Source organism: Pinus tabuliformis, chromosome 2_2 (assembly GCF_031772625.1).
Source record: "Pinus tabuliformis cultivar Carrire ecotype Pingquan chromosome 2_2, CPIR1, whole genome shotgun sequence".
Lineage (NCBI taxonomy): Eukaryota > Viridiplantae > Streptophyta > Pinopsida > Pinales > Pinaceae > Pinus > Pinus tabuliformis.
In genome coordinates, this window is record NC_142300.1 from 957629579 (window position 1) to 957643790 (window position 14212).

At 38.8% G+C, this 14212-nt stretch overlaps 1 protein-coding gene across 4 annotated transcripts in view; it reads right to left on the bottom strand.

Annotated features, from left to right (window-relative positions):
• The window catches only part of LOC149196394 (uncharacterized), a 491550-nt gene that overhangs the window by 365577 nt on the left and 111761 nt on the right, over positions 1-14212 (bottom strand). For all 4 annotated transcript variants that reach the window (XM_089405541.1, XM_089405540.1, XM_089405539.1 and 1 more), the window contains 5 exons: positions 14054-14164; positions 10989-11108; positions 10769-10882; positions 10525-10599; positions 10152-10305 (listed from right to left, as the gene is read on the bottom strand). In XM_089405541.1, coding sequence (XP_089261667.1) covers positions 10152-10305; positions 10525-10599; positions 10769-10882; positions 10989-11108; positions 14054-14164 — 574 coding nt within the window. The remainder of the gene's footprint in view (positions 1-10151; positions 10306-10524; positions 10600-10768; positions 10883-10988; positions 11109-14053; positions 14165-14212) is intronic.

Genomic DNA, 14212 nt, shown 5'->3' on the forward strand with positions numbered 1-14212 from the left:
TAGACTTCACATGGTTTATAAGGTTGGGATCACTACCAGTAAGGATAAGATCATCAACATAAAGAACAAGGATGATAAGAGAGTTGCCCACTTTCTTGGTGTAGACAGTATTGTCAGAATGACACCTAGAAAAGCCAGATTCTAAAAGAAAGCTATCCATTTTGGCATACCAAGCCCGAGGAGCTTGCTTGAGACCATAAAGGGATTTCTTAAGTCGACATACAAGGCTGGAGTCTGTTTGTATGAAGCCAATGGGTTGTTCCATATAGATTTCTTCATGCAAGTCCCCATGCAAGAAGGCAGATTTAACATCCATCTGATGGACTTCCCATTTGAAAGAGGCAGCAAGAGAAAGAACAAGGTGGATAGAGTTCATTTTGGCAACAGGGGAGAAGGTTTCAGTGTAGTCAATGCCTTCAACCTGTGAAAAACCTTTAGCAACAAGACGGGCTTTATGTTTATCAACTTTCCCATCTGGTCCATACTTGGTTCTGTAAACCCATTTGCATCTAACAAGTTTTCGTCCCTTTGGTAGAGGAACAAGATCCCATGTATCATTTGCCAATAATGAATGATATTCTTCATTCATAGCTGCTTCCCAATCTGGATGGCCTGAAGCTTCTGCAAAGGTGTCAGGATCATAATTTACTGGAGCTTGAGCCAGTAAAGAAGAGGCTCTCTCGAACTGAGAACGTGTGCATCGTTGATCTGTAGGATCACCGGCAAGATCACCTGCTGCATATCGAGTAACACGAACCCATTTTGGAAGCTCAGGAGTTGGAGGATCCTGAGATGGTGGGGGAGGATTGTCATCCTCACTTTCATCATCTGAAGAAGAAATGTTTTCAAAAGTTGAAGAGATAGGGAGAGGTGGCACAACCGCCGGACTAGGCTCGCAAGCCGATATATTTTCATCAAATTTTACATCTCTTCTAATGATAACATTTTTGGACTTAAATGGAATAAGCCTATAGCCTTTGACATCTTCAGAATATCCAACAAAAGTACATTTTTCACTCTTAGGTTCTAAAGCTTTATGCTTTTCATCTGGAATATGGGCCCACGCTTCACTTCCAAAAACACGAAAGTGACTTACATCTAGTTTGATTGAGCTCCATGCTTCTTCTGGAGTGATATTCTTTAAAGCCTTAGTAGGAGTGCGATTTATTATGTAATTTGCACAGTTAATTGCTTCTGCCCAAAAACTAAGACCAAGTCCTTTAGATTGTAGCATACAATTAGCCATTTCCTTTAAGGTGCGATTCTTCCTTTCAGCTACACCATTTTGTTGTGGAGTATATGGAACAGTATGCTGCATTTGAATTCCATTCTCGATGCAATAGTTGATGAATGTGTTTTTAACATATTCTCCGCCATTATCAGATCTTAACTTAAGAATTTGATGTCCAGATTGTTTTTCAACAAAGGCTTTGAAGGCCAAGAATGTGTTAAATACTTCACTCTTGAGTTTTAAGAAGTATACCCAAGTGCGTCTGGAGAAATCATCAATGAAAGTTAAGAAATACTTGCAGCCAGAGAATGAAACAACAGGAAGTGGACCACATAAATCACTATGCACAAGCTGTAAAGGGTATGAGGCGTGCCAAGAGGCACATTTTTCAAAATTGTTCCGATGATGTTTTCCGAGTACACATCCGGAACAAACACCATCTCTTCAAGATACCATAGGAAGACCTGTCACAATATTTTCTTTACATAGATGTTGAAGGGAGCGATAGTTTAAGTGACCAAATCGCTCATGCCAAAGTTTGCTCACTTCATCGTTATGAGCAACAAATACTAAGGGAAGATTTGATGACCCAAAGTTGTGAAACTTATACAACCTTGTAGAATCATCAGCAATGCCAGTAGCCAAAATCTGTTTAGGATCTCTTAAGTCCTTGATTACAACATCATGAGGTGAAAATTCAACAATTTTACCTTCACCTAAATGAGTTATCTGATATACAGATAGAAGGTTGCAGGTTAAGGTTGGAACACATAATACATCATTAAACTGACCATTGTCTAGATGAACAGTTCCAGTCCCTACAACATTAAGAGATCTATCATCACCAACATATATATTTTTGGCGTTACAATCATTTAAAGAAGAAAACATGGCTTTGTTTTTGGCCATGTGATAAGAAGCTCCAGAATCAATGAGCCACTCATGAGAATGAGAAGAAGAAGATACATTTAATGCATAGCCAGACCGAGATGCTTGACAACCACATGTAGAAAGTGCCATTCCTGAAAATGAAGTTGAAGTTGAAGATTGCCCCAAATGGATGTTATGCTTCTTCATTGTTGCTTCCAAGGCTTCCATCTTCTTAAAGCATTTTGATTCTAAGTGGCCATCTCGATTACAAAAATTGCAATGTCTATCAGTCTTTTTCCTTTGATTTTATTTGTCTTATCATTTTGTTGAAATGATTTTCATTTTGGGGCTGAAATTGCTTAGGACCCTTGTTTGGTTTAGGACCATTCTTTTTAGGATATGACTTCTTAGGATTCTTTGAATTTGGTTGCTGCTGGGCGGCTAACGCTTTCTTGGAAGAGTTTCCAAGATTAAGAAGACCAAGGTGTAAGAGTTTTTCTTGTTCTCTTATTAAAGAATCACAAAAAGAGTCAAAGGAAGGGGGCTTGTAGTCTGTTCCTTGAGAAATGAAGGCTTCTCTTGTAGAATGGAAGGTGGAAACAAACACAGAGTAGGTTGGTCCCAACTTTGTAAGAATGGAATAGATAAGGTTACTATCTTCTTTCTTAACTATAACACCTTCCAAAAGATATCTAAGGGTCTTGAACTTGGACAAGAAATCTTCAATGCAAGAAAAATTATTAGGGTCCAATGTAAGCAACTCATTTTCAAGTTGATGGGCTCTAATTTCATTTTTAATCCCAAAAACTTTATTGATTTGTTTCATTGCTTCATCAGGAGTATCAATTTCTGCAATATGGAATCTAAGATCCGGAGAAATAGACATCCCTATCAATCCACGTGCTTGATCTTGCCTATTTTCCCATTTAGCAACCTTATCTTCATCCTTAGGTTTCTTTTCTTGGCTTGAGGCTATTCTGTAGAGACCTTTACTTCTAAGTAAATCCTCAATGTGAGCCAACCATTGGAAGTAGTTGGTGCTGTCAAGGGTAACTTGGTATTGACTTTCCATTTCAATAGAAACTGAAGCTAAAGATGCTAAAAATAAGTGTTCCAATGGATAGATCTCGAAAAATTAGGCTGGTTTAAAAAAAACGCTCTGACAACGGCTTCCAGATGAAGAAGTTATGGCTTTTTGAAAAAAAGTTGTTGAAGTTGCCGACGAAGTGCGGGAATGTGCGGAAATGAAAAAGTCCGCCCCCACAAAATGGAGACTTGAACCCAAGACCTCTACTCTCTTAAAATAGCTTTGAACCAATTGATCTATACAAAAAATTTGAGAGAGAGAGAGAGGGGGGGGCTTTGGGTTGCGTGCTTGCCTTGAGAAAGCTCTTTTTCCCTACAAAACAAAAAACACAAAACCCAACACGGACATGCAAAGAAAATGAACCTTATGGCTCGAAGTTAGCTTTGGCCGGAAACTAAATATTTTCCTCAATGTTTCTGATTTTCCGAGATCACCCTAAGGCGCAGGGAAAAGAGCATACGCATGAGAAAAATCCTTCCTTTTTGTTTCTGATTTGCCCAAATCGCACAGAGTCGCAGGGCAAAGAGCATACGCAGAAATGAAAGGTATAGATCCGGTAATAAAAAAGGCTAAATAAACCGAAACCGAAATAAACAGAGAGAAAATAACAGTAAACTGCAAATAAACATTGTATACCTCCAGATCTTAAAAATGACGCAGCTAGAGCTACCGGAAACCTTTTCGCATGAAACGAAAGGGGTTCCTCACTGGAACAGATGCTCCCAACACAACAGAACAGTCCTCTCGGCCTGAAAGCAGTCAGAAACAGCAGTCGGATGCAGTTCTACCGGCTTCAGATTTGGATCACCAACGGACGCGGCCCTCAAATAGCTCTGATACCATGTAGGAATTTACAGGGTAAGTTCCTCAGACAGAACACCAAAAGGACACCGCTCACAACCAGATCGCAGATCAATACACCAGTATTTTGACGTGGTTAAAACCCTCAAAGAGGGAAACAGTCCACGACCTGAGCCAGCGCGGCCACTTCAGGCAATTTATTAATAAAAGAATGAAAATTTACATATGTTTCTCTCATGCACGGATTACCCTACAAATGACCCTCCATGCGCTTTAAATAGAATTCATGGACCAATCGGGTGTCAAGCCACGGATAAAGTGTCGGTAATACCGAGGAGAGAATGAACCGTCGGATCACTACATATTGTGACCGTCGGATTGTAAGTTACAAAATGTACAATGGTAAAGAAACACACTTTACCTAACTTTATACCTAACCCTACACTAGACCAAGTTGTACTTAACTATTTCCTATGTGTCGGAATATCCTAACAGGGTTGAAGTTTTGGAAAAATAAAATCATAAAAATTTTGGTGATTAAAGATTTTAAAAACTAGACAAAAGGGATTTGCGCTTTAATGTTAAAAAAAAATTAATGTGGCCTACGGCCCACTAAAATTTTTATTTTTTAGCCTTTCTAATTCATTTTTCAATCGCCTTAAAAGATTTAAAATTTTTCAATTACCATTAAACATTATTGCCTAAGGAATAATTTAAATTTAAATTTAAAGTTCCCTTTGGTCATTAAATGTATGATTTTCCTATGGTCAAATTACGACAAATGTTTTAAGCTATATTGACTGTTGGAAAAAATTTATCAATTCCAAATCTTGGTCATTAACGATAATTGTTTTAAATCTGGAATCTTCCGTATGTAAGAGTGTTGGACATTTATGTGGATTATTGTCACTTTTTCATCACATATTGAAAATCGATCTGGATAGTTTGATGGTTGATTTAAATATCGAGGGCACTGGTCTGAAATTATTTCTATCTTGTGGTCGTGTCTTGTTTTGGCATTTACTCTATCTAATTTAATCATTTAAATCCATCAAGTTATCCATCTTTAAAGTCTCCAGGTGCTTGTTTGCCTCACTCTGTCTCCCAACCCAGTTGGTTCCAGTTGGTCTTCCTTTATCCCATAGGGTCTAGCCCCCTTAACCTAGGGATACAGCTTAAACGGAGAGATCAGGAATCAGGGTGACAGCCCCCGATCTGAGCATTGTCACGGTGCTTAGACACTCTACATGACAACATTGCAGTTAGGGCAAAAATCTGCAGTTTGGGACAGCGAAGGATGCTTTATTACAGCAACAAAACTAACCATTCAAACTACATGAAAATCGCACTCCATGAAAGGCTAGAAAATTAGCAACATAGCAAATAAAAGTAAGCACTTTTCCACAATTATATTAGCCAATAATTGCAATTAAAACAATGACATTGTAATTTCCTCTTTGAGCTAGTTTCAATGGATTTTGGAACATTATAGTGTCCCTTAATAAAATTTCTTTTGAAGCATTTTAGCAAACAATTTGTATGGAAACACTTCGTTGAACAGAAACAAGAGGATTGTTATTTCGTTAACATTTATAACACAAAACACTCTCAATTACAAAACAGCATAAGAAATTCCAAATGGTTTGGCCAATGTTTATTATTCATGAAAAGCAATTTACATATTAAGCCTTAGCTGCAAGACACTAGAGTTTAGCACCTGGAAGCTACTCGACAACTTGATGCAATTTCAACTCAAGATTATCATCCCAGAACTAGCTACAACACAATGTTGATATCCTTGGCACCTCGATCCCCTCCAACTGGGCCAATAAACTCGCATTCTACCTCCAACTACTACAAGAATTAAACCTTGGTCTTTATCTTAATCCTCTTGGCCTTGCAACAAGTATTATGAACTCCTGGCCTTTGTTGCTTGGGAGTAGGAACAGGAGCGGGAGCGACAATTTTCAAAATCTTTTGGGTCGAGAGCATTTTTTATATAATATATAGTGTTATATATTTTAATGCATATATGTCAACAAAGCATAAAAGCATGGATTAAACCATATAACATCAATCATCTAGTAGTTATAATCTTCATCAACGACAAGTCCACAAGATCTAGATTCTCAACAACCTTAAAGTTTCAAAGATTAAAAATTCAATTTATAACATTTGTCATCACTAAAGCTCCACTAATAACTATTACCAAACTATAACAAAGAATATCAAACATGAAATGAAATGTTTCACGAAGCATCATATTCATACTTCATTACCAATGAGTTATAATTGCCAACTTCAAACTTCAAACTTAAATTATAATATATTGTTTACAAAAAATACCATATTAAGAATGAAAGGTTCGATAGTTAAAAAAAAGTACTAGAAACTAGAATAAACAAGTAAATCTACTATCTACTAAAATTTATTCTTGCCACAAGAAACTTCTAATTTCTTTTCTCGTGATCTATGAACAATGAGAGTCTCCTCCCACATACTCTGACTCCAGAATGGTTGTAAACCACGTCTAGAACCAAAAGGCACGTGACCTCCACACAATGATGCAGATGGAGGTGGTAGCAAAGCTGGTGCAACTTGAGCATTGCTAGTGCACGAGGGTGGTGTTACCCCCCACCAGTGGGTGACACCCATAGGAGAAACTTTCTACTAGATTGTCTTCAACCAGCAGCCAACAACCCCTTGCAGTCGCCAAATAGCTCAATGTGCCACCATCTCCACCACTTAAGCCAACCATTATGTGCCCTCGCCCATTCTGTCATGATTGTATGTTTGAAGGTGGGCCTACAACCCCGAAGGTATGGCTTTCATGAACACATTTGGACATCGATTAGCTAGGGCATTTGGTGGAGATGGGCTCGGTCTGTGTTACCCACCATTTTGTGGGTGATATCCGTAGGAAGAAAAAAAAAAATCTTCGAGATGGTCTTCAGCCAGCAGCCTCTTGCAGCAACCAGCTAGCTCATTATGCCATTTCTCCGCCACCTGATCCAACCATTGTTAGTTTTTGCAGCATCGAATGTGTTCTAGCCACGAGATTTGGTGGAGAGGCTAGAATACATGTATTCTCCAATACCCATAAATCGTTTCTGGAAATTCCACCTAGAGATGACTTGATTAGATTTACTAATCAGTTTTTAATATTTCCTAAGTCTAAACTTAGGAAATATGATTAATTAATCATAATTAATTAAGTCATGGTGTGAATGTTCTAGAAACTCACATGGATCGAGAGGGAAATAATCTGGGCCATCAATTATGTTTTAATCTTGGTCGTTCGTGCTCCAACAGAAAATTATAAGAAGAATTCGAAGGGTAGATGGAAAACACACTAGTGCAGTTACTCAGTTGCCCAGGCAGATAGATTTTCTCAGTGGTTGTGATTCAACGGGGGGATAGAGTCAGAGGGAAAGTAGCAGGTCATAGAGAGGGCAACAGCAGGAGTTCGGAAGGCAGAGTTCCGAATTCAGGAAGAGGCATCGTGAGGGAGAGCATATTACTACAATTTGATGACATGTCAAGGCAATTATGGAGATACTGTACCCCTAGGAACATTCATTCATTATACCAAATCATCTAACATATGCAATACCCTCACAAAATTTAGATTCAACAAATTTGCATTTTAATTAGGGCAGAAACTTAGATTCTATAAGAGAAAATTCCATACATTACACATGTGACATAAAATAAGAAATATACCAGGAAAAATAACTTACAAATATAGTGAATATATCCAATCATCAAAGAGAGACAAAAATCGAAATTCCAAGACCAAGAAAAGATTTCCAAATGTAGAAATGTATCAATGTTCATTTAATTTGTCCTCCAATAGCTATAGCGAAATTCTCAAGAAGAGATAGAATCCAAATCCAAGTGATGATGTGGAATGAAATGAACCTCTCATCAATATATATGATCCTTTAAGGGATTCAAATTGCCTAATCAGGCCTAATAATGCCCCTAATAATAAAATAATGAGCAAAATAACATAACTTTGGTGACAAGCCCACCAAATAGCGCTCTAAAACAAGAATAATTAGCCTCTCAAGAGGGTCGAAATGATAGACAAGTAGCTAGGAAGGTCGTTGGAAGGCCAAATGAAGTCCAACTTGTGCCTAAATGAATACAAAGGCTCCAAAAATAGTGATGAAGACCATGGCCCCTTGATCTCCAAGCAAATGACCTGTGGTTCTCCTAAGTGGTTGTGGGGGCACAAAAACATCCTCATCTGTCTCCAACTGAATCGAACAAGCGTGTATCCCATCTGCAAGGGCTAGAAAGATGATGCAAGCCCTCCCTATGCCTCCCATGGTAAAAACATAACCCCTTTGGGCCCTAGATCAACTGCCAAGTGTGTGGTGCGAATGTATAGCCAGTTGGGCAAGGTGGTCCAAGTGCATCATCATCATCAATGAGTGGTGCTGAAGGATCCCATGTCATGACAATCTGCTCTTTGCTATAATGGAGGCCCATGGCTCTCAATGCACACCCTACAAATGCCATTAAGACCCTTTGAAGGCCTTGGACCCCATGTACGGAGACCAAACCCCAAAATAAAGACCCACCTACAATCTTGTGTAAGATCCAATGTGTCTCCTCTCCTTCCAGTGCAACAAATCATTAGTGTAATTTAGCAAATGAACTTACAAATTATGGAACCAAGTGGGCACTTCATAGTGGCATGCCCTTACATAACAGGTTTTAGACTCTAGGTGCCTTCAAGTTCAAGAAGAAAGTTAACCAAGGACCCTATTTGGTGGTTTCAACCTCTAAGGGAGTGGCAACTTTGTGGTACATCCGTCAGGTATCAGGTGTCATGCGATATAATTATGAAATGGATTGAGGGCATCTAGGAAGGCTCCAAGCCACATGCCATGGTACAAGGGTAACAATGATGAGGGAAGCCAACACATGGGTGTATAGATGAAGAAGAGAGAAATAGTGGTATATGAGATGCCCCGGCATTTGTTTTTCCGCCCTTCTTCATATGCCTTTTTCATTTTATTGATTTCTCTTTTAAAATTGCTCGTGGCTCCAAGGGATGAGTGCATGATGTGTAAGATATAGCAATGATTACCCCTTTAAGGTTGAGCAGTTTATCGCCCACAGGGGTTGGAACAATCATGGGTTCCTTAATAATGCAAGGGGCTCATATCAGTGCCCTAGGAACCCAGGTGATGACCATAACGATAAGGGGTGGAACTCATGTCAGCTTTTTCCCACATGCTAAATTTGTATGTCTTAGCCATCATTTGCATTTTATGGTACATTTCCTGTTGTAAGTGGTCCAATTATGCTTTTAACTTCTTTTTAGCTACATCAACCTCTGGGGCATTGTTCGAAGCCTAACACAGAGTGTGGACAAGGGGAAGGGGGAGCTAACTCCTTGTGGACCCAATGGAAAAATGTTTACTTGGAAGGGAAATACATGGAAAGGGGTTATAATAAGCAGAGGGTAGTGATGTATGTGGTGTCGAGAAGTGGGACCACGCAACCAAAATCGGGATTTCCCAAGTAGTGGCACTCCTAAAGCTAATAGCTAGTAAAGGAGAGCCCACAGGACTAGGATACAAGGTTAACCACCAAATTGGACAAGGGGACAAGAATACAAACCAAGCCCATTCTTTCTGTTGAATCCCCCATTAATCCATGCCCAAAAGTGTCCATGATAAACAAACAAAAATATCCAACTACATAATGAAAGTCATACCTTCGGGCTTGGAAGGCCCACATTCAAATATATGATCATGACAGATGGGTAAGGGAGCATAATGGCTGGCTCAGGTGGCGGAGATGATGGCACATTGAGCTATCTGGTGGCTGCAAGGGACTGTTGGCGGCCAGCTGAAAACCATCTAGGAGAAAAAATTCTCCTATGGGTGTCACCCACAGGTGGTGGGTAACAATGCCCACTACAGATAGATGTGACACCCAACACGAGAAATATCATCTTGAAGAAACAGCCGAGAGCACATACACTAAAAATAGTTGTTACTCAAACACTATTACTTGCATAAACATATTCATAGATATTTGTACTGTAAGAAAGGGTAAACCATAAAACTCATAATTTTAAAAAGCAGGCATGAGTCTTTACCAAGACTAATCTCAAATTTCTATAAAGGATGCAATTCTTACTTCGAAGAGAAGAATTCCAAGTGCCTGTAATAACCACTTCCATCATGTAGCGAACAGTAGAGTTGTTCTCCCAAACATATTTCCCAATTGTTCCAGGATTGTAGACTGCAAGTAAAAGTAGTACAAAACATGCTCGCCAATATTTGTCCTTGTACTGTAGAAAGAAGAAAAGTTCATAATTAGCATGTATGTGATCTACTAACACAATAATACATGTCACAATCTATCTAGTAGTAAAAATGTTTGCTTGGAAACACGTGTCAAAGGATAATATAGCATACAACGGAGATACAATTCAAAACATCTCAAAGTACATGATATATGTGACAATATGAAATCAAGGCTAAACCAGAAAGGATGCATGAGGTCATACTACAAGATGTGAAAAATATTGTTTTGGAATGCCCGGCAAGCTGAACGAAGCCAACTTGATTAAAGCTTGAGGAATCTGCCACACAGCAGCAATATTTACTTCAGTAAAAATATGTGTGTTTGTGAGAATAGCACCCAAAGCTTTCTCCCAGCTCCATGAGTAGAATCTACTCCATAGAGGATAGATGATTAACATGCAAAAGAAAAAATGAATGATTTATCTCCTCTACATATTTAAAGAATACCTGTTTGCTTTCAGCATGCAAACTACCTCTGAACAGTTTGTGGAATGCACCAGCTCTCCAAACAAGACTTTCAATAATAGACAAAGCACCTGCCATGCTAATAGGATATACTTCCTGCAGTAAGCCGAACCAAAACATTACAGAGCATTAGAAGAGCCCTGTGTCGAGCACTTTGGACATATCAGCAATAATTTCAATACAACTGCTCCTGAATACTTACTGAAATACCAAGAAGTATCACCCGTGCCAATATTTCTTCAGAAGCACGAGTGCAAGAGCCTAGAAGTTGCAATGCATTGCATTCATTTTCTCCAACCTGGTCATCCTCTGGAAAGTATGCCTAAAAAGATAAAAGAAAAGACCAAAAGTAATCAAAATCAAACTAGACTTCCTTCAATTAGGAAAACATGAATAGAGTAGCAATTGATAAGAGACGACATAAATCTGGAGATGTGATATATTAAAGAGAGAATGAATAATCCTATGGGTCGTAGACTTGAACAATTTGGTGGAGTTATCATGCAAAATCTGCACAAGCAGATTAGTCTCATAACTGTAGACAAACCAACCACGGTCACAGATAGAAAGCCTTTCCATTTGGACTGGTGCTTCTCCATTCAGATGGTGGCGTCCCTAAAAAGGTGAATGATGTCATCTATTCAGTAAGTCTGCACAATTTCCAAGACAATCAGCACACAAATGACCCTCTCTTCAGCTGTTAAGAAACAGTCAAGAGCAAGGATCTATCAAGCGCCGAGAGGGATCCAATCTATACAGGTGCAAACCTCTTTTTTGAGTACAAAACTTGAGGAAAGGTTTGCACCTCGAGAGATTTGATCCCTCTTAGTGGTTGATAGATCTGGGGGTTAAGATGGATGTACGTTGGTTATATAAAACTATATAATATCTATATTTGTATCTATGTGTCTCTTTCTTATTTGCTCTCTCTATCTCACCCCAAAACATACACACTCTCTTTCCATATCTATCTCTCTCTCCCTCCCTCTTCCTCTTTGCCCCTCTCTCTCTCCCTTTTCTCCTCTCTCTCTCTTCCCTCCCATTGTCCTCTCTCCCTCACTCTCTCTCCATTGCTCCCTTGTCACTCCATCTCTCTCTCCGCCTTTCTCCCTCTATGTCTTTCTTCTTCCTTCCCTCTCTCCCCCTGCAAGTCCATCTCTATCTCCTTGTCTCTCTTGAGTCCTCTCTCTCCCTTTCTATCCAACCTACCTATGTCTCTCCCCCAATATCTCTCTCTTTCCAACTCTATCACTATCTCCCTCCCTCTCCCCTCTATCTCTATCACTATCTCCCTCCCTCTCCCCTCCATCTATGTGCGTCTCTCTTTCTCTCTTTTCCTTTGTTACACGGGTACCGCTCCCAAGAGTTGGGAAACCCGTTCCAATGGTTCCTGCACTCACGAGAGCTTTGGAACTATATGGGAACGTTCCCTTTTCAACGGGAGCTGCGATGGGAGCTTGGGAAAGTCCCCGGAGCTTTGAAGACTATTTTTTTTGGAGATCCGGCGTTCCTTGGGGTTGGGGAATACAAAGTCTGTAGAAAAATATGTTGAACTGCCCACAAAACATGAGCCTAAGTTGAAACCTTCGAAGGAAGAAAGGCCAAAGACATCCTTAACACCAATATCCTTAATTGAGAAACTAGAGCAATCTCTTGATGGGTTAAGGAAGTGTGTGGCACCTCGATGTAAGGGTGATATCTGGGATGTCATGCTGATGAGTATTTCTTTTGTTGTTTATGTATATATATTGCAGAAGATTGTGTGTGCATATTGTATGTGGCAGTCAATGCTTAAACATTAGAGTTGCTTTACTTTTTCTCTTAAGAATAACTAGAGAAACATATGTAAAACTGTTCTTTTGTATTTTTAAGCCAGATTGTTTCAAAGACTTGTCATGTGTCATAATGAACTTGACATTTTAATATTTTATATATATAAAAGGGAGAGACTCAGGGAGAGAGACACCCAAAGAATATATTTATATATAAGAGAGATTATATATTTATTATTTATATATTTAAAGTGATTTTAATATTTGAATATTTTGATTCGATATTAATTTTGATTATTATATAAATTATATAATTAAAAAAAATATATTTTTATTTTTATATTTTTTTTATTATATAATATTACCGCTCCCAATTAACCGTTTCCTATAAATTTTGGGGAAACCTCTAGCTGTTCCCGACACCAGTACCCAAGTTCCCAAGTTCCCACCTTCCAGAAACTCATGCAACATAGCTCTTTTCCCTCCTCTCCTCTCTCCCTCACTCTCTCCATCTCTCCTTTCCTCCCTCTCTCTCCCCCTCCAACTATTTCTCTCTCTCTCTCTCTCTTAACCTCGGATCTAGATCCACAAAGAAATTTATAATCAGCAGATCAACGATGAAAAGTTAATTGGATGTGCCCTTTGGGTGATGTTAAATTAAAATAAATACACACATTTAAGTACAATACTGCAATACCATCCAACCAATGAACTAAGAGATTTAAGGCACTATAACAAAGCATAATCAGATCAAATCACATGTTACTCGAAGGATTAATTGCATCATGGAGGGTGACAAGCGACATGCTGCCACTGGTCTCCTTGCACATGGTGATGGCAGTGGTTGAAGCCTGGAAGAAGGCACCATCAATGTGGATCTGCCGTTGAATCTTGAAAAACTTGAACAACAGAAGTCTAAAAAGTAACAAGATGCTGGAGGAAAGGAAATGAGTAAAGGGATTAGGTTTGGGATGAAGTAAAGAGGGTAGGTGTGAGACAATGTTGCGAACATCAGCATCGGGATAAAATTGGCGAGGGTCCGAAAAACAAAAAAATTGGGAAAATCGGGAAAATCTCAGTAAAAAATCAGCAGACATCGGCAAAATTAAGATACCATAAAAACATCTTTAAAAATCGGAAAACATCGGCTAGGCCAAAATATCATGATTTCGAAACAATATCGGGATGTTATCGAGATGTTCGCAACACTGGTGTGAGAGACCCACTTTGAGGAGTCAATATCTGACAGCCAGGGAGCTTTCCTTGAAAGAAGGGTACACCAAGAGATATTAAATGTCAACATATTCTAGCTCATAAATGTTACCAGTGGAGATTTCTTACTTGTTACAAGATTTTGAATAGAAAAAAAAAAAAGTAATCAAAGTACAGGACATTTCTAGTTTTATGACCATCATTTTAATCTACAAATAATTATTAATAACATTTCTTCTTCACAAGAAGCAGGAAGAGGTTCTAGAAATTGACTATAACTGACCTGATAATTCCCCAGAAATAGAACTTGCTTCAAAATATTTGTAAACTGATCTTCATTCATATTTGGAGCATACACGGACACAACATCTGTACACCACGCCATGGCCTCCAACTGCACTCAATATAGTCAATATGAAATATCCTTAAATACTTGAAGTCT